We start from the raw sequence: 25116 nt of genomic DNA, 5'->3' as shown, positions 1-25116 counted from the left end.
TTTTTTCTGGTTGTACAACAGGTGCAGACAGTAAGTTTGTGTGTGTGCGTGTGTTCATTAGCACCGACTGTAATATTAATGAAAAATAATTATTTTGCAATTGAAACTTGTTGCCAAACAAGTTTTAGCTTTAAGACTTTTCTCTTTTTTTTTCTTTTTTCAGTGCGATTCATTTTTATAAGTTCTTTTTTTTATGGCATCAATTTTGTTCTTTTCTGCTTTTGCACCTGCTTTGATGTGCATCACTGGTAAATGCAATTTGCACATAAATATCGGAGAGCAGCTAATTTTCAATATGAAACCGGGCAAACTTGCAGCTCGCAAGAGCTTTGGCAAAAAAGGCAATTTCCGTTTTTTTGATGCATTCTTTAATGGGCCCAGTTAAGCGGATAGGTGTCGAGTGGAGTCAACTCCCAGTTTGCGGGAAGGGGGAAGTTGGAGGTGTGTGTGTGTGTGTGTCTGTGTGTGTGCTTGTGTGCAGCAGCGTTGCCAATAAGCCATTATGCTAAAAGTTTGTATGCGCGCCAAGGAAAAATGTGTGTGAGAGAAAAGAAAAAATGCTTTTAATGTTATTCGATACGAGAATGAGGCTAAAAACGTTAGAAATGCCATTATGTGGCAATAACGGAAAATACGGAAATTCCTATATGCCTGAGTAAGCAAAAATATAATGAAATTGCAAGGGATCCATAAGGTGTATAAGAGGCCAAGAATAATAAGGAAATAAGCTCCTGAAAATGAACAAGGAATATCAAATATTATATAATTAAAAATAAATAATTATTAAAATTGATAAGTAAAATGGATAAAATGTAAAAAGTCTAAGGCTATTACTCTATTTACTATTTCTATAAGAGTTTAATTATTTAGTACTATAATTTAAATTCAAACTTGTAAAATAAATTCGAAACGATAATAAACAACAACAGATCGCTATAAAATATTTAATAGCATTTTTTAAGGGGTGGAATTTATGAATTATGAATACGGCACACGTGAGTTACGCGTCTAGAAACTTTGCCGAGCTGTTAAAACTTCACCAAAATTAATTACGCACGAAATTTAAGTGCATTTTGGCCAATGATTAACTTAATTATTAGTATAAGCAATGCGAAAAGCTGTTAAAGCTTTGGCAGCTGCTCTCTTAACCGCTTGGCATTTTGGCAGCTGGCGGAGATTTCTTTTTCGGCTTTGCCTTTTTTCGCTGCATAATGCAGCCATTTTATGCAGCAGCAAAAACGAAAAAATGTTAAAAAAAAAAAACAAAAATGGAAGAAAACATGGCAGTGCTTCTGCTTTTGTCTCATTATCTCTTTTGGCCAAGCAACAATTGTTGTTGCTTGCAGGCAGACAAGAATCGTTTGCTAAATGAGTGAAATTCCCGATTTTTTGTTTTGGGAATGCTTTCCCTTCTGCAGCTGTTTTAACAGCAACTTTTTTGGGTTGCACTATTATAATGTTTGCAATTAAACTAATGAAGTCATTTGCGCTGCCGCTCACAGACCTTTGCCCCTTTCCCGCTTTCCCCCTTGACGCCCGGCAGCTCCCACATAACTCACAGGTTCAACTTTGCGCGTTGGAGCTCAGCAAGTAAGTTACAATTTCTTCAACTTTCTTCAACTTTTCCATGTGGCAGCAATTAAGATTTTTGCCATTTTCCTTTTGGTTTTCCCCATCATTTATTTATTTATATCGAATCTGTGCAGTCAGAGTGTCATACTTTGACACTGAGTAATATTAATTGGGCATTTCGCTGTTGCAGTTTGGGATCGCTGCCACAACTGCCAATAAAAATAAAAAATATAAAATACTGAAAAGGTCAGCATTTTTTTTAGCTGAAAAGGTCAAATGCTATCGAAGAGCTTAAAATATTTAGCATCATTTCATTGAACATTGCAATCTAAAATTATTAATTTCAGCTTCATTTTCATCATCAGCAGGAATTGCTGAATACTACTAGAAAAAGCTCAGCATACTTTTACTGCATGCCAAACAAGTTTTCGTCACAGTAAAAGTATGCAATTAAATATTTTGGGTCTTAAAATGCCCTGCAATAAAAAGTATGCACTGCTTTTTAATATGTCCCAAAATTGTTCAGCATAAAAGTATGCTTTGCTTTTTTGCAAAATAAACTGCAGCTTGCTGCTGATTTCTGTGCGCCTGGTACTTGGGGCTGGAAATCAACCAAAATTTGTGTCTTTTGCTCGAAACGCAAATCAAATTCGACTCTGCAGGCGGTTTTAAAAAAAATGTTGAACAGCAAAAAATTCTACAAAAATACGCGTAATTCGAAAATCAATAGTTGCGGACTATAATGGAATTTGAGGCCTTTTTCGAGTGTATTTCGATGGTCATCATTTCGAATAGCAACTTTTCATGCTCATCGATAGCGGTTTGACACAGTCGAGATTTAGCGAATTTTGGTGCCTGAAATGGCGATAAATGCCGATAAATGTTGTGCAACATTGAGCTGATTTATATCCGGCAGATTATATAACCCTGCATCCAGAAGGGTTTTTTGTGTCAGCGTTGCCTGTCAACTGTAAAGTGAAAAGCTCACCAGCCACCCACATGTAAATAAAAGTTTTTCTCCATTAATTTAATATTTAATTTTAATTGTTATTTATTCGCATTTCGTTTTGCTTTTACAATATTTGTTTGTTTGTATGCATAAAGTTTTCATTATAACTTGCCACGGGTTCCAATGCTTTCGTATTACTCTGGCATTTGTTATTATTGTTTGCTGTATTTAAATGTTCTGGGTTTGTATTTGTTTTTTGGTTTGTATTTGTTTGTTGGTTATTTCTCGCACATATGATATTTACGAATAGTACGAGTACGAGTACGTTTTATGTATGAACATTTTTGTTATCATATATTTATCTTTTCGGGGTTTTTCCTCGGCTTTGCTTTTATTTTTACTAACATTTATTGTAATGAGTTTTCTTAATTGTTGTCGGAAGTGTTTCTTTCATTGGTTTTCTTTTTATTTTTTTAAATATTAGACAACATTTTTTGGGCCTCAAAGTAAATGTTTACCTTGCTTGTTTTCATTTGTAATTTTTTCTTTTGGCTTTTTGTTTCATTAAAATTAAATAAAATCTCATAATTTTGTTAACAAATTTCGCATTGCGCTTAACCAAATATCTTTTTTTTATTTGATTTTTTTTATGTATGTTTTACTTTACAATTAAAATTTCGCTAACAGTTAAAAATTGTTTCTTGTCTTTTATAGAGTTGTCTTTATCAAGCAATTATTTTGTTTATTTATTAATGTCTTTTATTATAATTACAATATTTAGCTAATTTGACACTTAAAGCGGAAAAACTTAACAACTTTTGGTTGGTTGAGTTGCTTTTGTTTTTGTTTTTGTTAGTTTTGCAATGATTTTAATACACACTTAACAGCTATATAACATTTATTCATTATATATTTTGTTGTTATCTTTATTATTTTTCATTTAGCTTGTATTGTATGTAGTCGTTACTGTTACTGTTAAATTTTCCTACTAATAAAATATATTTGATGTATGTATGTATATTATTATTATTATTATTATGATTATTAATATTATTATTACTATTAAATTGTATTTACTTGATGCTTTTTTTTTTCTGTATGCATGAGCCTCGCTGTTGGAGTCCTATGTATATGCCACAGAGACAGTTTTAAAATATATTCAAGATTTCAGTTTTCAGTTTTAGTTTTAGTTGTAGTTTAAGTTTAAGTTTAGTTTAAGTTTTACTTTTTCGTTTCGTTTTAGTTAAATATGGTGGTATTTCTGCAGTCAGCGTTGAGAAGAGCATCTCTTTTAGGTGATGGCAAACATATGTCTTTAGATATGGATATACCCTACATATAAATATTTTTTTCATTTTCATTTTGCATTTGGAAAAGGACTTGTATAGTTGTAGTTTTTTGGTGTGTGTGTGTCATTTTTATGCGTCTTGTTTGGAAGAGCAGCTGGTGGGTAGTTCTAAAACATGAAAGATACAAAGTTGTATAGATAAGTTAATGACTAACTTGAATGCTGTGCTGTTAATTTTATGCTTTGAAATTATTTGTGAATTCCCAGGCATCAAATGCAAAGACTTCTTCAAAAATGTACACAGAAAGAGATCTTATTTACCTTCTTCTTCGTATTCTTCTTCGTATTCTTCAGCACCTGATCAGTAAACACATTTGAAGATTTTGTGCTAGATTTGAATATTGAAGCAGCTGTTGGCCTATTGCTTTAGCCAGTTTTCGCATGGGGGTTTTATCCTATTATTTTCTTATGATTTCCTCTTGTTCTTCTTCTTGTTATCTTTATATATTTTTTTATACTCGACCAGGTTGCACCACAAACACTTACAAATCGTCTACTTACAAATGGTTTTCGTTTTTGTTTTCTTGGTTAGTTTGTTGGTTTTGTGTGTTTACTGCATTAGCAACATCGAAAAATTTGTCCAAAAAGGATTTCGCATATGTATATACTATATAAGATTATCCTGTATAAGTACATATGTATATCTATATATATATTTAATAGTTATTTTTATGTATAATGTGTATATGCTGTATATAAGTATCTTTCAGTTACACAAGTTCGAGTACTCTAACTGTACGATTATAGAACTGTCATTTCATCGTCATCGTCATCTTCATCATCTTTTTTTAAATTGTTGTTGTTAAATTTACATTTATATAGCATAGACACAATTTGTTCACAATTTTCTCTAAGTTTATTTGTTTAGATATAGAGGCGGTGGCTTTTATTTGGACTCCATTTATACATTTAGTCAGTGAACTGAGAATCGTAAGTGTAAATTAAAACAATCGTAGAGCTAAGGATCAGATCAAAATTAAACAGAAAAATACAGTCATGTCCTTAATTCCATTTTCGCATTGATTTCAACAAAAATTGAGAGCAGCAGAAAATTGTAAAACGGTGTTTTTGAATATCTTTCAAGTGTCGATCATCATATACATTAGCATTAGCCTACAAATATCATTTTTGCCTAAGAGTACGCAACCAAAAATTGTACATAGTTAAGTGCATATGTATTATGTGTATATATATATAGAAATCTTGTAATATATTTCTTTTCTTCTTTTTATATTTTATACATACATATATAGCAAAATCACATTTGATTTGGTGACTAAAAAAAACAACATCACGCATTTCGAATTGCTTTGTTCAACCATCCATCTTTTTGTCGTTTTTTATACAATGTAAATTGAGTTTTTAGCTTTTTTTTAAAGCGGACTGTGTGAATGACTGTGTGTGTGTGTGTGTGTGTGAATTGATGTTGGTGTGTGTGCGTTTTATAATCGATTTTCGCAGAAAGTTGTTTGTTTTATGTTTTTTAGCAACTACTACATAAAATACAGTTTTGTTTGTGGCTAAAGTAACTCGTTTTTGCACATTGAATTGTTTGTTTCGTTTCGTTTTTGTTTTTATTTTTGTTTTTTGTCTTTTCGCTTAATACATAAGTTTAATTGTTACATATATATATATATTTAGTAATATATATGTTGTAGTTAATTACACAACTACAGTTAAGTTTAACTTGAAATTGACATTAGGATCGTTTGGTTCGCACGCATCGGGAAATGCATTCAATCGAACTGCTTTTTGCTCAAAATACACAAAATTAGAATTCTAATTACACCCGAATTTGTTTTGTAAATGATAAATTGTTATTGTGCATTTAATAGCTAGATATATGTATATGTATATGTATATGTATATATGTACTTACTATACTTTATTATTGTGCAGTTTTATTTTCACTACTTTCGACCAAAAATAATTGAAAGACAATTGACTCTAATCTATGTTTGTAATTGAAGTGCGTTGTTTACATTTAATTGGTGTAATTTATTGTTATTGTTTAGATATTTATGTTTTACGAACTATCCGCTAATTTCTTCCTAAATTTAAAGAGAATGAAAACTAGTCAACCACATTTTAAAGCAATTGGATCTATGAGCAAATTGTTGAACCTTTCATTTTTTATTTTCACTTCCTAACTGGACCTTGCAACTTCTTTTGCACCTTTTTCTACTTCGTCTTTTGTAAATTATTGTACCCATTTTTTGTTTTGTTTTCAATACAATTTGCTTAATGTTATATTCCTTTTTTTTTGTACTTATAGCAACACATTTATAAAAATACAAAATAAATATGAAAAAAGCTAAGGAAAATCAATAATTTGTTTTGTTTTTTAACTGTTATACAAAGATTTACAAATATGGATGCCTTAATTAATATTACATGAATTTTTATCGTATGTTAATTTACATAATATTTTTGTTGTTTTTTACAAATTTATTCGTATAATTTTCATTTATATTTACAAATTTGACGCGTTTATTTTTGTTAATGAAGTTGAGTATTATGTAGATTTTAATTTACATATATTTTAATTTTATTTGTTTTTAAAGTAAACTCTGCATTATTTTATATCAAGGCTATATGTAAAGTTTTGTAGTATTATTTCTTTAATGTTTATTTTTACATCAAGCAACCGAATTGCTAAAAAGCCAAATCATTGGTGATTGTGTGACGAAAAAGATTTAATATAAAATAGAAAATTAGTAAAATATACCTTTAAGCAACTCAAATTTGGTCCCTTTACTTTTATTCATATTTAGTTCTGTTCCGAATTCGGTTTACGATAAGCTCAAAACTATTGTTTTTATTTATCTTTGTATTATACATACATAAATGTTTATAGTCGAGCTGAAATTCAAAAGATGTGTATCAAGATACATAGTATATTAGGTGTTGTTTTAGTAAATAAGCTCTTTCAAATTGTTATCTGCAAATTTGGCATGAATTTTGAATGGACAACTGGGAATTTAATTGTTTGAAACAAAAAGGCCAATAAATAATATAACTCGTAAATCAATTTTGGTTTCTCAATACACTTTTTCTAGTAAATTGTATTTGGTTTTAACTATTTATTGCATTTGTCTACGCTTCAGCCATAGTTCTGCCAACTGCAATCAATCAATGGTCAACGAGTTGGACACACGACATGTAATTTAACGCCAAATACAAAAGAACTTGCTACAACAAAGGGTAAAAAAGAGTAACTCGCATAAGCACAGCAGATAAAGCCAGTGAATAAATAAGAAAATAACACTCATTGTTGTGGCGGTCTGCAACTAAATAAAATAGAATGAAAAAATAAATGGAACAAAGATAAATACTGGTGGACAGCATGGTAGACAATTCAAACGGAATGACAATGGCAGGCAAATAATACAAGCAGAGATAGACCTTTAGCCACATGCCCCCCTCCATGCCCCCGCGTGGCAAGTGGCATGCATTTTAAATGGAATATTTATGTAAGTCGGGTTCGCAAATGAAATAATAGAGAAAGGATTACGAACGGTATGCAATGCAATACATATCTGCTACTTTACACAGAACTTAAGCTTAAGCAAATTATTTATTGAGCCAGATAGGGCTTAGCCTAAATGAAGGCTGCCTTTTGTGGGATTGTGGCAACTCTGGACATACACACACACACACACAATGCATAGATACATGTCACATACAGACAGTTGATAAATTGAGGAAATTGAACCCTTTTTTGAGCTGGTGCTCGTTAGAAACCAGCTGGTTTTCGATCAAAGTTTTGCCCCTAGGCTTAGGGGCCAAACCTTAATTAAACAATATTAAATGCAATTTCACAAAAATTATTCAAGCGTACAGTCGGGAAACGCAAAACTTGAAAACTTTTTGAGTTTTATGCGAAATCAAAGCGAAAGAGTTGCTTTTTTTTATTTGAAAATGTGCATTGAAACGTAAAGCAAATGTTTATGAAAGTTTCTAGCTGAAAAGCAGGCTTCCCATTTTTATTTTGTGCCTCTTTTTGCATCACTTTGTTTTGAATACCCCACTGCAATTAAGAGGAGAGAATTGGTCGACATAAGCCTATATCAATTGTGTATGTATCGGAAAAAATGAAAAGCTTAGGATTTTACAGATATTTTAAGTCACTTTGCATCTGGGGAACAGCTACAGGGTAGCTCCTAGTCACTCACTGTTGTTGCATCTATTTAATTTTCCGCTTAGTTAGTTTTTGCCCCATATGCTGTTGTGTCACTCGTATTTTAATATTGGTTATTTGTTTGTTTGGTTATTAGCTCTGTACGTGCACTAAATTAAATGGTTGAGGCTTTCCGATCTATTTTCCTGCGGCCATATTTCGTGATATATTTTTTCTGTTGTTTTTTCAATAATATATTCGATTATAAATTAATTAAATGAAACAATTCAATGCGCTTCATCGGTTGCCAGGCAAGCCCTTTGGGGTTGTGAAAATGTGGCCAGCAAATAATTGAATATTTAAATGAGGATATACAATTTGGTAATTGGCTGTGATTAAAGTTAAATACTGCCAAACAAATAAACACAGTGACTTGAATAGAATATTCCTGAATGATGATATATTTATACTCTCAGCTCATGAATACATGTTTAAATTAAAACCTTTATTAAAGCTACTTATTTAATGAATTCAATTAAGTATTGATTGTAAACTATTCTTGAAAAGCTAAAGAATTTTTAAACTTAATTATAACTAGCTACTTGAATTACTTACCGCATGCAGCAGGCGGGTAAATTATAAGATTTAACTTTGGATTAAAAAAGACTTGATATACTTGAGCTGTATTTTCATAGTATTTTGGTGGTTTTTAAGACTGCATGAAAATTGTATGCGATAAAAATTTGAATCAAAATTGAAATGCAGAAGAAGGTTGTGTATATAATTGAAAAAAAGAAAAACGTTCAAATACGAATACATCTGGAGCTATACTTGGTTCTAGTTCTTGTAATGGAGGTGGTGGTTGTTGTTGTTGTTGTTGTAGCTGTAGTTGTTGTTGTAGTTGTATTTTGTTGTTGTTGAAGATTGTTTTTTGGACTTTGGTGATTGACTGTGGTGCTTGTTGTACTTGTTGTTGTTGTTGTTGTTATGCGGCCACTAACTGTACTTGATGTTGTAGTGTGGTTGTTGTTGTTGTTGTTGTTGTACTGCGTTTTTGTTAACTGTAAATATGATAAAAGTATAGGTGAGAGCTTTTATTTTCTTTTGGTTAGTGAGTTAAGATCGAAAGAAACATTTTGGTTTTTATTTGGGAAATAAAACAAAGTTTTCTTTTGAGTTTTTTTTTGTGTATAAGTTTAAGTATTTCATTTATTTGTTTTCGCTCAAGATCAAAGAATTGTATTATGTATTTGTTGTTGTATTTGTTGTTGTTGTTGTTGTGGTTTGCTTTAATGTACTTTATTGAGACATTTCGCTTGCATCGAAAAATTCTCGTTGGTTTTTTGTTTTTTGATTTTTGTTTTTACTGTATTTGCGCTTAAATTTAAATAAGTTTTTAATGTTTTGCTTACAATTTTTTTCGTTCCTTTTTCAAGTTTTTGTTTTTTTTTTTGTTTTGCACTACAGCTTTTTTTTGGTTTCTTTTTTTTGTTTTTTTGAAATGCTAACAACATTTAATAAATAGTAGTTTTTAATAATTGTTTATAATTTGTCATATTGTGTGACTGTATAAGTGTAAGTGTGTGTATGTGTGTGTGTGTGTGTGGTGTCTGTGTATGTGTCTATTTAAACAAATTTGCTGTAATATATTTTTTTGGGGTTAGTTTTTAACTTTAATGTGGGTTTTGGTTTATTTTGTTTAAGATTTGCTTGATATACGCTGAATGAACGCTATAAATATTTTTTGTATGTCTGAGAGTATTTTTGTGTATACATGTGTGTGTGTGTGTGTGTATATATGTATACGAGATGCAGAAACGTGTTTTCGAAAAATTGTTCATAAATATTGAAAAGTTGTTATCAAAAAGATGTTAGTTCGGATTATGTGGCATTCTGTAGGCTTCATGTTATTATGTATGACTGTATGTGTATGCTTGTATATATGTATATATGTTTATGTTTATGTTTATGTATATGTATATATGTATTTGTGTGTGTATTAAGTATATAATGTAGCAAATGTCGCATATATAGTTATCTTCATATATGTATATGTTTATGTTTATGTTAATGTTTCGAGTGTATTTTAGTATTTTAAGTGTAAATGTTTTTTGTTTTTGTTTTCTTTTTTTTTGTGTATTTTTGTTGTTTATGTTTTGTTTTTGTTTTTGTTTTCCTAAATAAATTACATTACGCGTTTTCGACTAAACACTTAGAAAATTCAATTTAAATTTGTTGCTATGTTAAGTATTTTAGCCCTCAAAATTATGCTGTACTTATTTTTTGGCAGCGTGTCTGTCACTTGCGGCATTCAATACTATATTGTAGTAAATACCCCGACTACAACATCATCATAATGTGTGAAAAACTGAAAATTCTTAAGCGAGCGGAAATAGTTTTAGATAGTGTTTTGTGTGTGGTGTGTGAAATGTGTTTTGTGTGTGTTGTTTTCCTTTCGTTTTGTTGTTTAAAATTTAATTTAATTAAATTTAGATAATGAGATTGTTTTTATTCGGTGGATAAGTTTAACAAGTGGCTATGTGTGTTGTGTCTGTGTGTGTATTAATTGTGTAAATAATAATAACTATTTCCGCCACATACAATCGAATCTAAAATTATATTAATGCATTAACTAAACTAAAACGTTCAACGCAAATTCAACTAAATTGCATACTATTATTATAATTATTATTTATATGAATTTGTGTCAACTAAGCACAAGTTAAATTATATAATTATTGCACACGCCAAATGAAACAACTTCCTCCTACTTCTCCTGCTACCTTTCTATATCTAAACTGTGTTTGTCATGTGTGTGTCTGTGTGTGTCTGTGTGTGTTTGTGTGTGTATTGTGTAAGTTTACAACCGGTCGATGTCCTGTGCTTTTCGAGTCACATATAAATGTAGGGGTCGGTCTGCTGCTGTTCCTTGTCTTTGTCAACTTGGCTCAATTAGAGGCCAAATATTTTAAGTGAGCAATTGTGAAATGGAGACACTTTATGCATCCATTTTTGGAGACTTTACTGTAGCTGTTCGCGAACTATATCTAATCGATTATACACTGATGGAGTTTATCGAAAATGAAAATATTTCATCTGAGAGTTGTTATCGATTAACGATTTCTACAATCGCTAAAGAAACAACAGTGTATCTTATAAAATTCACTGTGTGCTCAGCTTGCTAATGGGGTACGCCTTTGGGGTCTGCACAGAGCACATTTAATTGGAGTCTCAAATGTATGCAATTATTGCTAAGCCAAGCACACACACACACACACACACACACACGCAGACAATTAAGATGAAGCAATAAATTATTTGGAGTGTGGGCATTAAATCGCAAACAGGAGACAACCCCAGATGTTTAAAATCACGCGAGTGTGTTCGAGTGTATATATACATATATATACATATATATATGTGTATATATATATGTGTGTGTGTGTGTATGTTTTGGGTCGGTTTATGTACACATATACAGCATTAATGGGGTCAACTTAATACTGCTTGTCAAATTCAATGTTCAACTTGCTAATACACTGCAAGAATTCTTCTTCAGAGGTGACTAAGAGAGACTATGCCTTGAATTAGGAATGTACGTGTGTCTGTGAGTGTGTGTGTAGTATGTATGTATGTATGTTTCGTATCTATATAGTAGTATATAACTCGGGTAAACTTTTAGTATAGACATCTATTTTGTGGGGAGTTCATAGCTGCTAAGTATGCAAATACGTTTTATGTACGAGAGTATATTATTTGCATTTTTTGTTTTTAATAATATGTTTTAAGATTTTTTCAAAATTATCACCAGTAATTACGCGTACGACTACACTATGCAGTTGTCCTTCTTTTTGTATTTTTAATTATTTTTCCTTTTTTTTTGTTTGTAACTTTTTGACTTGTTTTCGTCCTTTCGTTTTGTCGGTGTCTGTGTCGATGTCTGTGTCGGTGTCTGTGTCATGTTTGTCTGTCTGTGTGTGTCCTGTGTGTAGATTGATTTGTGTAATTTGTGGTGTAATTATGTAAGAATGTAATTATGTTTCCTCATCAAATGCCAAAAGCGAAAACGTATTCGTATTTTATTTGTTTAAGATTTTCTTTTGTTTTTTTTTTGTTTGCTTGCATTTAAAATTGACACGCGCTGCTTCCTCTTTCCTTTTGTTGTTAAAAACTATGTATATATATATGTATATATAATCTATATGTACATATATGTCATATATCGTACATGTATGTATGTGTATGTGTTTGTGTTTGTGTGTGTGTGTATTTTATTACTATACGTGTTTATGTATTATGTATACATGTATATATATATATATACATATATATATATCGTATATAGTTATGTAAATATTTTGTTTAATGTATATAAGTATGTATGTATGTGTATGTTAAGTATAAACTATAAGCCTATAAGAATATAGTTGTAGTTGTATCTTTTATGCATTTTTCATATGTAGCTTATTCGTTTTTTGTTTTGTTTTTTTGTTTTGTTTTTGTTTTTGGATTACTCTCTCAATATGCATTTTCATCATATATTATTATGAATTCGTTTCGGTGTACAAAGTTGTTGGTTTTGTTTTTAGTGTTGTTTTCTTTTCATTTGTTTTTTGTTTTTTTTTTTTTGCTGGAAAAACCAAAATAATAGAAAAATGTTGTAGCAAGTAAAAAGTCTCATTCATAGAAAAATGCTTTTCTTTTGTAGCTGGTTAGTTTTTTTTTTTCTTTCTTTTGGTTAGCAAATAAGATGTATTTATTGTTTAGCTTTGTAGTTGGAACTCGTGTAAGCAGCATGGTATTCGAAATATATATAAAAATCGCCTGCTCAAGACTCAAAAACGCTTTCAAGAACAAATTCGAATGACAGGCAATTATTATTAGAGGTTGTTGTTTTTTTTGTTGTTGTTGGATAGCAGTTTTCAACTCGTGTTTAATGGTGTATTGAAAGGTGTTGTTTGTTGTAGTTGTTGTTGCTGTTTCTTCATCTTTGGACGGTTTCATCAATTCATTAAATGTATATAATTTTTTTGTTGTTTTTTTTTATATCTTTTTTGGTATTTGATTCTTGGTGGTTGTCAATTCAATAATTCTGAATAAACTGGTCCATTTTTGTTTTGTTTTTGTTGTTGTTGTTGTGGTTGTTGTTGTGTAATTGGTGTGAATGCGAATTACAAGAACTAAGTAAAACCGTTTCGAGCATATGCATCTCTCTCACAACAGAACAAGGGAGCGAGGGGAGGTAGTACTTTTGGGCAAGTGGCAAGTTCGGGGAATAAATCGAGTTCGAGTGTTATTTATAAACAGCACCTACCTTGTGCCCCATGCGCATTTTTTTTAGAGTTGAAAACTACGCGGCAATAAAAATCAGGCTGGGAAAAATATTTGCGAAAAAAAGAATATTCCAAAAAACTGTGCAAAATAAGGAGCGTTTGCGCTTGCGTTTGCGTTTAACAAATTCAATTTGCTGGCAACCTTAATTTAACATAACTAATTTTTTTTGTAACGAAATTTGTCTAGTTTTTTTCATATTTGGTTTCCAATGCATTTAAATAAAGCGTAATTGCGACTAAAAGTTTGTTTGTTTGTTTTTGTTTTTGTTTTTGACTAATAATTCTCGAATTTTGTAACACAGGCAAATCAAATGAAAATAATTTGGCTAGTTTTTATCATAGTTGATTTTTGTTGTTGTTGTTCTCAAATGATGCACACTAATCTTAATTTACACACATCGCTTAGGTCTAGCATTGCATATTAAATATTACATACAATTCTTTTGCTGGGCGTTTTACTCGCTTGATTCCTTTCTTTGATCAGGGTTTTTTTTTGTTTGCTTTGTTTTTAACAAATGGATTATGTTTTGTTAGCAGTTGTTCAGTGAAAGTATTCTGGGTTCTTTCTTTCATTTAATTTTTTTTTTTTTGTTTTCGCTATAAACATTTTAATGCCTAAATTGTAAAATCGTTTAACTTAAGCGGCCTTATAAATTTCGATATGTTAAAAATTCAGGATTTAAACGCTTTAACAATTTGGCATACATTTTGGTATAGTTTTTATTTTAGTATTTGATGTTTATTTATTTTGTGTGTGTTAGTATTTGATAAGTAAAAAACTAAAAGGCGGAGAAGAAGGGGGCTGTGCGTTGCTAGGATGTGGCTTCTTGCGAGTTTGTCTATAGAGCTTTTCTTTAAGCAAATTATTTGTCATGTTTCAATTCCTGTAAAAACATATACATATAAAAACTATTTTTCCATGTTTTGATGATGATGAAAACAATAAAAAAAAGACGAAACAATTCCTAAATAATTTTACATATACATATATATTTATATCAAAAAATCGAGCGCGCATATTACAAACTTTGGGCACACAATAAACGCGTTAAAAAATAACAACAAAATTTAAATATTAAATAAAACAAATTATTTATATATCTATATATACATATATGTTTATACATATATATATATATATATTGATATATAGAAATATTTTTGTTTTTTGTTTAACTCATAAGAAATTAAAAGTAAAATCATACAACGTTGTAAAGTGTTGTATTTAATGGATTAACATTTAAAATTCCATATTATTATTATTGTTTTACTGTTTTTTCATTAATATGTGTAAATTATATAGCTACCAAGTTGTATTTTTGTGTGTATTATTTTATATGTTTTCTTTAATTTATTATATACTTGTTTTGTTTTGTTTTTTTGTTTTTAATTATTTGTTTATGCACTAATTAGGAGCTCAAGATCGTTGTTGCTTTAAGTTCTTAAGAAAATAAATTGTATGATTTAATTAACGAGATTTTTCTTCTTACTTTCTCTTCGCATCATTAATTATTTAAATTAAGTACAATTATACTTAATTAGATAAAAAATATTTTACAATTTATACGATTTACAACAATTTACATAAGAACTAAGACATTTAAAAAAAGGTGTATAAGATGACATAACCGAATAAAATGAGCAAAAAATTGCAATAAATAAAATAGAATGAAGTGTTTTTTTTTGTTTTTGTTTCGTTTGTTGTTAATTAAAGCAATAATTGCACATAGTAATAAAAAATGATTTTTGTGAGAAATATATATGTATGTGTGTGTGTGTATGTGAGTGTGTGTGTGTGTGTGCTTATGCATGAAAAATTCGTTTAACGCTTCTCTATATAGCATATAGTATTCGTTGATTTGCAGTTAAGAACAAAAGTGTCAAAAAGAGCATCGCCCTGCTTTTAATGTACAGACTGTCTAAGAAAAACAAAAAGAAAAATTGTTATTTTTATTTTTAATAACTAGCTGCAGTTGCTTACAAATTATATGAAATTAATTTTCATGTTATTATTTTGTATTTCTTTATTGTTGTTGTTGTTGTTGTTTTTGTTGTTTTTGTTATAGTTAATCTAACATACGCCTTTGATATGGTTGTTACTGTTGCTTTATTGCTGATATTTTTAGTTAAATTATTTATAATTCATTTTATATGCGTCACGCCAAATTTTACTTGGAGTTTTGAAATGTTTGGCTCTCTTGTCTTCTCTAAGCTTAAAACGCCTCAAAAATATTCTTTTTTTTTGTTGTTTTTTTTTTTATTTTGTTTTGTTTTTATTTTTTTAGGTTTTTGTTTTTAGTTTTTAGTTTTTATGTATGTATGTACTCGTCGTATGTGTATTTATGCATGTATGCTTTTTTGTTTTGCCTGTCTCAATGTCGCTCTTAATTTAATATGCTTTAATTGTTTTAATTATTATTAGATTTGATATTTGTTTTGTTTTGTTTTTAGTTTTGTTGTCGCTTTTTACATTTAGTGTAAAATTATAGTTAATATTAATTTAAATACATATACAGCTCATACATATTAGATTTATGCCTTTTGTAAACACAAAAATTATGTTAATGTTCTTTTGTCTTTTTGTCGTTTTTATTTGTTAATATTTAAATTTAAGAAAAAACTATAAAGTTTACAAGAAGAAAAAAAACATTGGCTTGTGCAAGTTTCTCTTTTCTCGTTCTTTTTGTTTAGTTTAAAAAATTTGCTGAAATTTGCGTTAAACTAAAATTAATAAATTTGATTTAAAATTGCTAAATTTTTGGTTTAATTTTACACGTTTTGCGCTCTCGCATTTTTTTTTTCGTTTGTTTTAGATTTGATTCAATAAATATTTTGTTTTTAGCATCAGATTTTTTGTCTCACACGTGAATACTTGTCGAAATATTGTCCAAAGAAATTTGTTGTTGCATTTGTTTGTTTTTCTCTTTTTGTTTTTTGTTTTTGTTTTTTTTTGTTTTATCCCATATAGTATATAAGTCTAAATAAATGAAATATAATTAACTAAAATATTTATATATGTAGTTGAAAGTCAGTTGGTTTGTTGTTGGTTTTCTTTTTTCTTTTCTGAATTTGCGATTGTGTGTTTTATTTATGTTTTCTTTTCTTTTTTATATTTATTATATATATATATATTTATATATTAATTGCATATTACATTGTTTACAATTTGTTGTTGTTTTTTCTGCAATTTCATCAAGTGCAACACACAACACACGAGAAACTTTACAAAATTAAAACAAGAAAACATATTAACAATTTTTGTTTTGGTGTTGATGTTGTTGTTGTTGTTGTTTTTGTTTTCGAATGCAACTAAACAATTTTTTAACCTAATTTTTTGCTATTTTTCAATAATTATCATGCACTTAGTTTGATGTGTCGCAAAACGCATGTAAGTTTATTTTGGGGGGTTGTGTGTGGCTTTTAAACGCCGCCATTTTGTACATGAATGTGGGGTGTGTGTGTCTGTGTGTGTGTGTGTGTTTGTCTGTGTGTTGATTATGTTTAAGTGTGATTCTCATTTTTTGTTTTTGTTTTTGTTTTTCTTTTTCAAGTAAATGGCGCGTAAAAAAGTTACATGCGTTTGCAAATTGTTTTAAAAGTATTCATTTGTTAGCTGTGTTTGTGTGTGTTTGTTTAAGTCAAGTCAATTTAATCATATATATATATAGATATATAGATATATATATATATATGTTGTAATCATCAGTTTTGCTGCTTTCAGTTATTTGTTGTCTGTCCCTTCCAATATATATAACATATATTTTATATTGTGTTTGTTGTGGTTTGTTGCTGATGTGTTTACGTCTGCCTCTCGTCCTATGCTCCTCCTCCTCCTCTTCTTCTTATATTCATTGTTGTTTTTGTTGTTGTTGTTGTTGTGTTGCTTAGCTTTGTTGTTCTTGTTGTTGTTGTTGGCTGCGCTTACACAATGGTAATCAAATCTCAATTGTAAATCTCCGCCTTGACATCGCCATCGTTCTCCTTCTCGATCATGCCCTCATTTGCGGCATTATTCCACGCTCCATTCATGCTCTTCGATGATGAGAAGCACAGCTTCATGATGAATGGGAATTTGGTGCCTAGATTCGTTGCAAATAGTGGATAGTGGATAGTGGTTTGGTTGTTTTGGTGGTTTTTTTGTGGTTTGGAGGTGGGTTGTGGTTGTGGTTGGTTGGTTGGTTTTGGTGTGGGGAATAGAAAGAAATATGCATAGTTATAGAATAAATGGGGTTCCTTCGTTGGTAAATAAGATTTGTATTTTAAATAGTATTGTTGTAGTAATGTGTATAAGTGTTGTATATCTGAATCAAGTTATTTGCTTTTCGCAGAGTTTTCGTGATGGGATTTTCTTGCGGATGGGATACATGATGGGAGAACGGACGGGGTATGCTATGGAATGGCGGATGGATGGTGGTGGGCGGGGGTTTTCTTGTTCAAAGGGAAATAGGCAGTTCATTTCCACGCTGTTGCGCAATCAGAAAAGTTGGCTCATGCTTATTGCTAAGCAGCCATTATAGACCTAATTTTATATTGACGCCGCATCTAATTAAAATCATTAATACCCTCGACATGAAAACTGCAGCCCAAAAGTATGCTCGACTATTTAATGAAGGGGAAAATGGAGCAAACTCGCTGACAACTGTGGATATTACCTATCAGAATGCTTGCCAAACGTGTACTGCCTGCCAAGTCGAATGCCATTTGTACAGGGTATCTCGTAAAGGACTTGAAACCTTTATTAGATCGTCAAGGTGCTCGGTAAGGCGACTAAGGCAATTTTATGTGCCAATTAAATGCGGGAGCGCCATCATAAAAATACTTTGGGGTCCAATATGCAATCAAAATCATTCGAATGTAAAAATTGCCAACCATCAGCAACGAGCACACACACACGCACACACACACACAGAGAGTGTGAAAGAGAGAGAGAGAGAGAGAGTGTGTGTGCGCATGAATATTTGCTGGATGCATCATATCACAGCCTGAAAGAATGCAACGGCATCTGTTTGCATTTAGCATTTGCTGTTTGCACTCGTCTGCAGGTTAAGTGTGTGTGTGTGCGTGTGTGAGCGAGTGTGTGTGTGTGGGTGTATATGTTGCTGCCATGTTCGAGTTTATTTGCATTCCTTACATTTTTAATTACTATTTACCATGCACTCGAGCGAGCACTCGATGCAGCAACAGGAACCGAAATGCATCAACAACAAATATGCAAACAACACCCACCAAAATATTGACAAAATATATACACACACATATGTATATATACACACACATACGTACACATGCCTGCACACACACATAGGTGAGGGTAAAAGCCTTCTGACTCGTACTCTCAAGTCTTTGGCTGGTGCTCAGCTATTTGCATAAAAGATTTTTACGCAAGGTGTAAACAATGATAGCACAGAATGAATACCCCCGTGTGCGGCACATGCAGCATGCGGCATCATTGCACCTGTCTGTTGTGTGTGTGTGTGTGTGGACAGCTATGCCAGTGTCAGCAGCCCAAAATGAATGCAAAATTATTCGGTACAGCCAGGAATTGGCAGCAGCAACACAGCCACACAGCAACGCAGCAACACAGCACGCTGCAGGCAATTAGGTTAATTGAATGCATCGATGGATGCAATCTCAGGCAACTGCCAGAAACTGCCAGTTGATAACATTTATTGAATGCTGTTGATTGCTATTTTTGGAAAAATGGAATAAAAGTGGCAAATGTTTCCGATTAAAGATAACACATGGAAAAAATGTTACCGATTAAAGATAAAAGATTAACATGAAAATGGCGAAAATTAACTGATTTGAATTCTGGCTTCAACTATTCCTAGTATAAAAACGGTTTATTCATGAGACTGATCCCATATAAATTGATACATGTTCTTCCAATCTATTAAGAAGATTATCAATATTGAATATATAGATATTAATATATACTTTTCATAATACTTTTCCCCAATATCTGTATTGAGTATTTTGTTTCTAACAACGCGACCAACACTGTAAGCTCACAGCTAAAAATAAAATCACTTCAACAAGGACTTTGGCAATGACAGCGATTCAATTGGGAATCGTGCATAAAAATGTGGCACAATCAATGGAAAATACTTTTAAAATGTGTTTAATATAAATGTCAACAACTAAGTCAATCAATTGGAAATCAAATGTTGATTATTTTATGAACACGTTTTGTGGCAAGCAAAATAGCAGTCTCAGCAATTTGTGGGGCATGTTGACACAAGAGGTAATATATATATATAAAAGGCGGCTCAAAGCCGTAATGTAAACATGAAAATAATAATAATCGTAATGTGTCGAGGCAAATGTTTGAAAGTATTTATGGCCAAAGTTTAATGGGTCGCCAAGTCGACTCGAGAGAAATTGTAAATGGTAAATTTTATAATAGCCTATTTCTGAGCGGAGAGCTGAGAGTGTAGAGTGGGTGGTTGCTGCCCTATAAAATAACTGGCTACCGAAACTGTTTATCTTAATTACCAAATTAACATTTTCAACGCGACTCATAACTAACAACTTTTGAAAGTAGAAAAGTTTGGGCGCGATCCTGTGCAGATGAAGGGTTGCCTGGGAGAATAACTGCTTTGCTGGGTTTGGCGAACTGATTGTTTTCTCTTTTTTTTCTTTTTTTTTATTATTTGGCAGTGGGCAGGCAGCAAACGTTGGGAGGCCAATGGAAAAATGGCATCCAAACTTTTGCGTATTGCCCACTCTTTGGATTGGGGTTGGTGATGGTGGTGGTGGTGGTAATGGTGTGGTGTGGTGATGGGAAGGTGGTGGTTTCTTTTTTTTTATGCGAAAATTTTGTGTAACTTTTGCTAATTTCTTTTTTTTTTTTGCATTATTTTTGAAAATGGCCATATGTTTACAAATTTTTCGAACGAGCCAACTTTTTAACTTTAGCATTTTCATTTTGTTCATTTTCTTTTCGAGAAACACTTAAACACAGTACTATCTCACCTTTACCCTCAATAGGCAGATGGTTGCACTTCATGATGGCGAGCACGGCCTGCGAAATGTTGGGGAACTCGATCAGGCCCGATGACGAGCGCTCCGTCTTCAAGGGGAACAGACGCACAGATGTGGCCGGCACCTCCTTAATGTTGAATATGCCAATGAGCTGGTCCTCGGTGAGACCGGGCGGTGTGTTAAAGAAGTGCAAGATCTTAAACGGAAAGATATATATATATATATAGTACAGCTTATTATTGATTATTGATGATTGCACTTACTTTGCTCGGTGGTTGAATGCGATTCTTACTGGCCTGTGCCGGTGATAGGAAACGATTGTTTTTGGAGCCAGTGTACTCCTTGAAGCTGGGTGTATGATCCGGCAGCAAGAATGGATTAATCACCTCCGATAGGAAGTTCTGCTTTGAGAATGCAATCTGTATCTTGCCGCCAGTGCCAACGGGAATGTTATTCAAGTGTTGCACGCAACGTTCAACGGCAACCGAATCGCCCATTTGTACCATGGCGGTGCCCTCCTTTGTCTTCAAGAACTTGATCTGCAAATCGAGAGGAAAACAAATTGTGATTAATTGTTATTAATAGTGTAAGTCTATTCAGAAGATAATAATCTCACTTAATTAGGGCTTTAAATATTTTACTAAATTGCTCAGTAAAAATGTTACATCTTTTTCCCTTATTTATTCATTTTATTCGTAGCTCTTAATTTGAAATAGTTGTTCTACTGACAACCTTGCATCAACTCCTCGGGGCATGTTTCAAACAGTTTCAAACTTAAAGGGGCAAAACTTGTTTAACATGCAGCTTGCCACTTGTCAGTTGCATCTGTCACCGCAATTTGTGTCGCAAATGTAAATAAATGCAATTATCTAGCTGGCGCTCTACGTTTACGTTTAGGTTTGCTTATATTCAGTTCTGTATACGTTATAGGACTACCAACCCGCCCCCGCCCCCGCCCCCACCCACCATTCATCAACACTCTGTGTGCTTATATTCAGAACTCAACACCCACTTGAACACCCCCCATTCACATACTCGAAAGACACTCGGCGACTGTTTCCCGTCGAGTGTTGACCTACCGGTTGCCATTTGATTGAATTTTCTTGCAGTGTCATTCGTCCTCTTGGCCCATATCCCATATAAACCGACTCGACCCTGGTGCTTGCTGCTGCTGCCTGCTGCTGATCCCTAGCATGTGTCTCTGACCTGCGGCAAACTCAGCCATTTCTGTTCAATTGAATTTACAATTTACTTTAAAATTAAATTATCAAATTGAATGACGCCCTTAATTTGCTGTCCATTGTGCGGATCTCCTCTCCTCTATAAATTTGAGTCTCTATTGTTGAATTTATTATATTTTGACATAACTTGGTTGTAGTACGTGTCAAATGATGAAAAAATACCCTTTGACGTGTGGGAGAAGTAAATTCATATCCCTTTCATATAAAATCAATAACTATAAAAACCTATAAATATTTAACGAAATAAAAGAATATAATCATAAGCTATCTACGGGATATCTTTTAGCCCCGTGCTTAACTAGAACACTTTCAGCTTATTTAATAATATGGTTTGACAGTCAAGAGACTTAAAATGTGGCACACGAGAGCAGAGTTAAAATGTTTGACACTTTGGGGCGTGGTCCCGTCAATTAAATGGGCTTAGTTGCAAAATTGGAGAGCATTCAAGTGCGGCTGTGGCTGTGTAAAAGTTTATTTATGGTTAGAGATTTAAGTGCACTTTTCATAAATCTAACTATGTATCAGCCACCGGCCCTCAACTATTTGTGGCGCCACTAACAATTTCAGTTAATTAAGTAGCTAAGTTTTTATTTTTGTTTTTTTTTTTTTGCACCTATTGCAGCACAGCTGAAAAGATTCATAAAGTTAATTAACCATAATAGCCAATTCGAGTGCAATAATTACAGCGGTGAAAGTGAAAAGTCTACGGAAAATGTAAGCTGCTTGGTTGGTTGGCTGGTTGGCTGGTTGGTTGGTCGGTTAGTTAACTTAGCCCGTTAGTTAGAGCTTGGCAATTGAATTTGCGCTGGTTACTGCTGCTGCTGCTGCTGCGAGGCATTGAACTCAATAAGTGAAAACGTGTTTTTGCACCTGCACCAAAATTGGCAAAACGCCGACCGCAATTTGTGGCTCAGCATTTAAGTCGAGTTTGCTCTGGCTTCAAAAAACTACACGCAAGAAAAATGCGCTCACACGAATGTCATTTTCGTGTGTTGTTAATTTGCTAGGTTAGTTTTTAGTTGTATTTTTGTTGTTGTTTTTCCTTTGATTTATTTGTTGCAGTTGAAAAATTACCCAACTTGGCTTGCAGTTTGGGTCAACGGCAACAGCTGGGCGGCATTATGGCCAAATAATTGCTTGCTGTCTTTGCTTGTTATGGTCTTGGGCCAGTTTTCTACTTGAAAGTGACAGGCAAATTGTTTGTTGGTTTTTGTTGCCAGAAGCGGCGGCAGCAGCAGCAATAGCAACAGCAACTGTTGTTGTTAACAACAAGAGCAATAACTATGGCAATCAAGTCAAGTGGCGCAATATATTTCTATCAAGACTATTTTTTATTAAACTCTGAAGCAGGCGAGAGAGGAAAGCGAATGAAAGCCAACTACTTCGTTAAGATATTCAATTTATAAATTTTGTTTGCAACGCAAACAATTTTGATTTGTTTCACCAAGTAGTATATTATATATCGATCATAAAATATTCGTTGTTTGGTTTGCAACTTAAGCTTTCTGGCCAAAAAACAAATTTACACATAATTAAGCAGTAAATAATTGAAATTAAACAAAGGCCCCGCAGAAAATACAAAAGGCAAACAGATTATAGTTCCACGATGGGTGAAAATATTTAAGCGAGATTTTCGCTATCAACCGAACAACAGACGCAGCTGTATCAGAAGCTTATATTGAACATATATATATATATATATATATATATATATATATTTGTATATTTACAAAGATATGGTAACGCATACGCTTGAATGAAACATGAATGCGAATTAATACCGAATAACGAATAACGAATAACATGACACAAGAGCAGTGAATGAAAACCAAATGAGGCTTATCAAAAAAAGAGAAGGTAAACCACACGAAAAAGAAGGCAAACACGCGAAACGCTCGGCTAGAAATCATATAAAAATAAAAGCCCAATATAAAATCGTATATATATATATATAAATAAATATAGACCATAAATCAGTGAGGCAGAAAGCGCGCAGATAGGCCTGCCAATTCCCACAAGCAGCTAGCCCCTCGCAGCTCGCAGCTAAAACAAAAGGCATTTATGATGAGAAAGAGATAGTGATAGAGAGAGAGAACGAGATAGAGAGAGAGAGAGACTGAAGCAAGGCATGCCCCATACGGATAATACGGGACACGCAAAACAGGCGCTAGGACTCATTCACAAATCAAAGAGCGCTTTCTTTCTCCCTACTTCTCCCCTTCATGCCTCACTGGCCACTGGTCATCTGTTATATGGCAGAGGTTGGGTAAGGGGCTGGGCAGGTTCCACTGCCAGCGACAAACATTTGGTGCGTGCCTAATGAGCTGTGCTGTTGCCCTTTACTCCAACTCGTGGCCACCAATTGTTAAAGACCACCAGCTGCCCTCCTCATCCCTCCCGCTGCTGCGCATCGTTTTTATTTTCAGCATGAGACTGGCAACAATTCCCCAATAGATACTTTCATGCGTATGTTGCTTTAATTAAAACAATGCGTAAATAAATTAACCTGATGTGCCATGGGATACTCTTCCTCAGTTTAGAAAGGATTCTTTTGACTCTATTCAGCTCACACAAAAACACATCGAATAACGATGAAAAATGTAGAATTTTTGTACATTTGCTGCATTTTGCACTGAATAGCTCATTATACCCTATGCTACCCCCTAAATGTGTGTGTCTTTGTTTTTGGTGCTCAATGTGGCGTGGCGTCTGCTGCCGTTTGATTTAATTGCTCACGCGCTGGGCGGCAACACGAGGTGGCATCCACATCGACAACAATGTGAACAATAGATGGCAGAATATTGGCTGCAATAGTTTGCCCAGGCTCAGGCTCAGGCCCAGGCCCAGCCCCATGACCAGATCCAGGCCGATTGCCAGTCCATCCCCGATTCCCAGAGGTCTTTTCCAACCAAACGAACCAAATGCTTTTTTAATGCGCATTTAATTGAGTGCGTGTGATTGCTGTTGTTGTTGTTATTGTTGTTGTTGCTGGTGTTTGCCAGTTGAGTATTGCTGCTGTTGTTGTTGTTGTTGCTGCTGCTGCTGCTGCCTTTAAGGATACATTAACAATTTGGCTGTCTGCAACTGCGTGGAGCTGTTTGGCCTCTTGCCTTGTTTTTGTCAAGCCATTTAACCTGAGAATCAATTTGGCCGATGACTTCATCGCGTGCACAGCTCCTAAAAAATAATTAAACCCGATTGCTTTCACTTTAGCCAGGCGCGACCTGGCTTCAGGCACAGCCCCGCAGCAACACACACACACAGACTGACTTTAAAGACATATTCTTAGGTGAATCAAATTGAAACTAGGCAGCATTAAATATGCAACTCACACAACTCGCACACATCTGGATACACAGCCCTGATGTATGCTTTAAAAATTACAAAACTCATACAGGCAAACGCATGCATACCAACACATACACACACACACACACACACACACAGACAGGAAGTTAGTCAGTCAGGTTGGTCGGGCGGAGAGTGGGGATGGGGGGTCGAGCAGCCCACTTTTCCTTCCTGTGTAGTAAGCAGCTACCTCATCTGTCGGTTGATTGTCCCTAATCCGA

At 33.1% G+C, this 25116-nt stretch overlaps 1 protein-coding gene across 14 annotated transcripts in view; it reads right to left on the bottom strand.

Annotated features, from left to right (window-relative positions):
- Window positions 1–17188: 17188 nt before the first annotated feature.
- LOC6568736 (heterogeneous nuclear ribonucleoprotein L) overlaps window positions 17189–25116 on the bottom strand; it is a 129718-nt gene continuing 121790 nt past the window's right edge. For 12 of the 14 annotated variants that reach the window (XM_032740856.2, XM_032740860.2, XM_032740859.2 and 9 more), the window contains 3 exons: window positions 20570–20845; window positions 20298–20502; window positions 17189–17401 (listed from right to left, as the gene is read on the bottom strand). In XM_032740856.2, coding sequence (XP_032596747.1) covers window positions 17265–17401; window positions 20298–20502; window positions 20570–20845 — 618 coding nt within the window. In that variant the 3' untranslated portion in view covers window positions 17189–17264. The remainder of the gene's footprint in view (window positions 17402–20297; window positions 20503–20569; window positions 20846–25116) is intronic. The other 2 variants (XM_032740857.2, XM_032740863.2) reach the window with 1 other exon arrangement.

Source organism: Drosophila grimshawi, unplaced genomic scaffold, assembly GCF_018153295.1.
Source record: "Drosophila grimshawi isolate 15287-2541.00 unplaced genomic scaffold, ASM1815329v1 contig_1367, whole genome shotgun sequence".
NCBI classification, from domain to species: domain Eukaryota; kingdom Metazoa; phylum Arthropoda; class Insecta; order Diptera; family Drosophilidae; genus Drosophila; species Drosophila grimshawi.
This window is presented reverse-complemented; position numbering and strand designations above follow the sequence as displayed.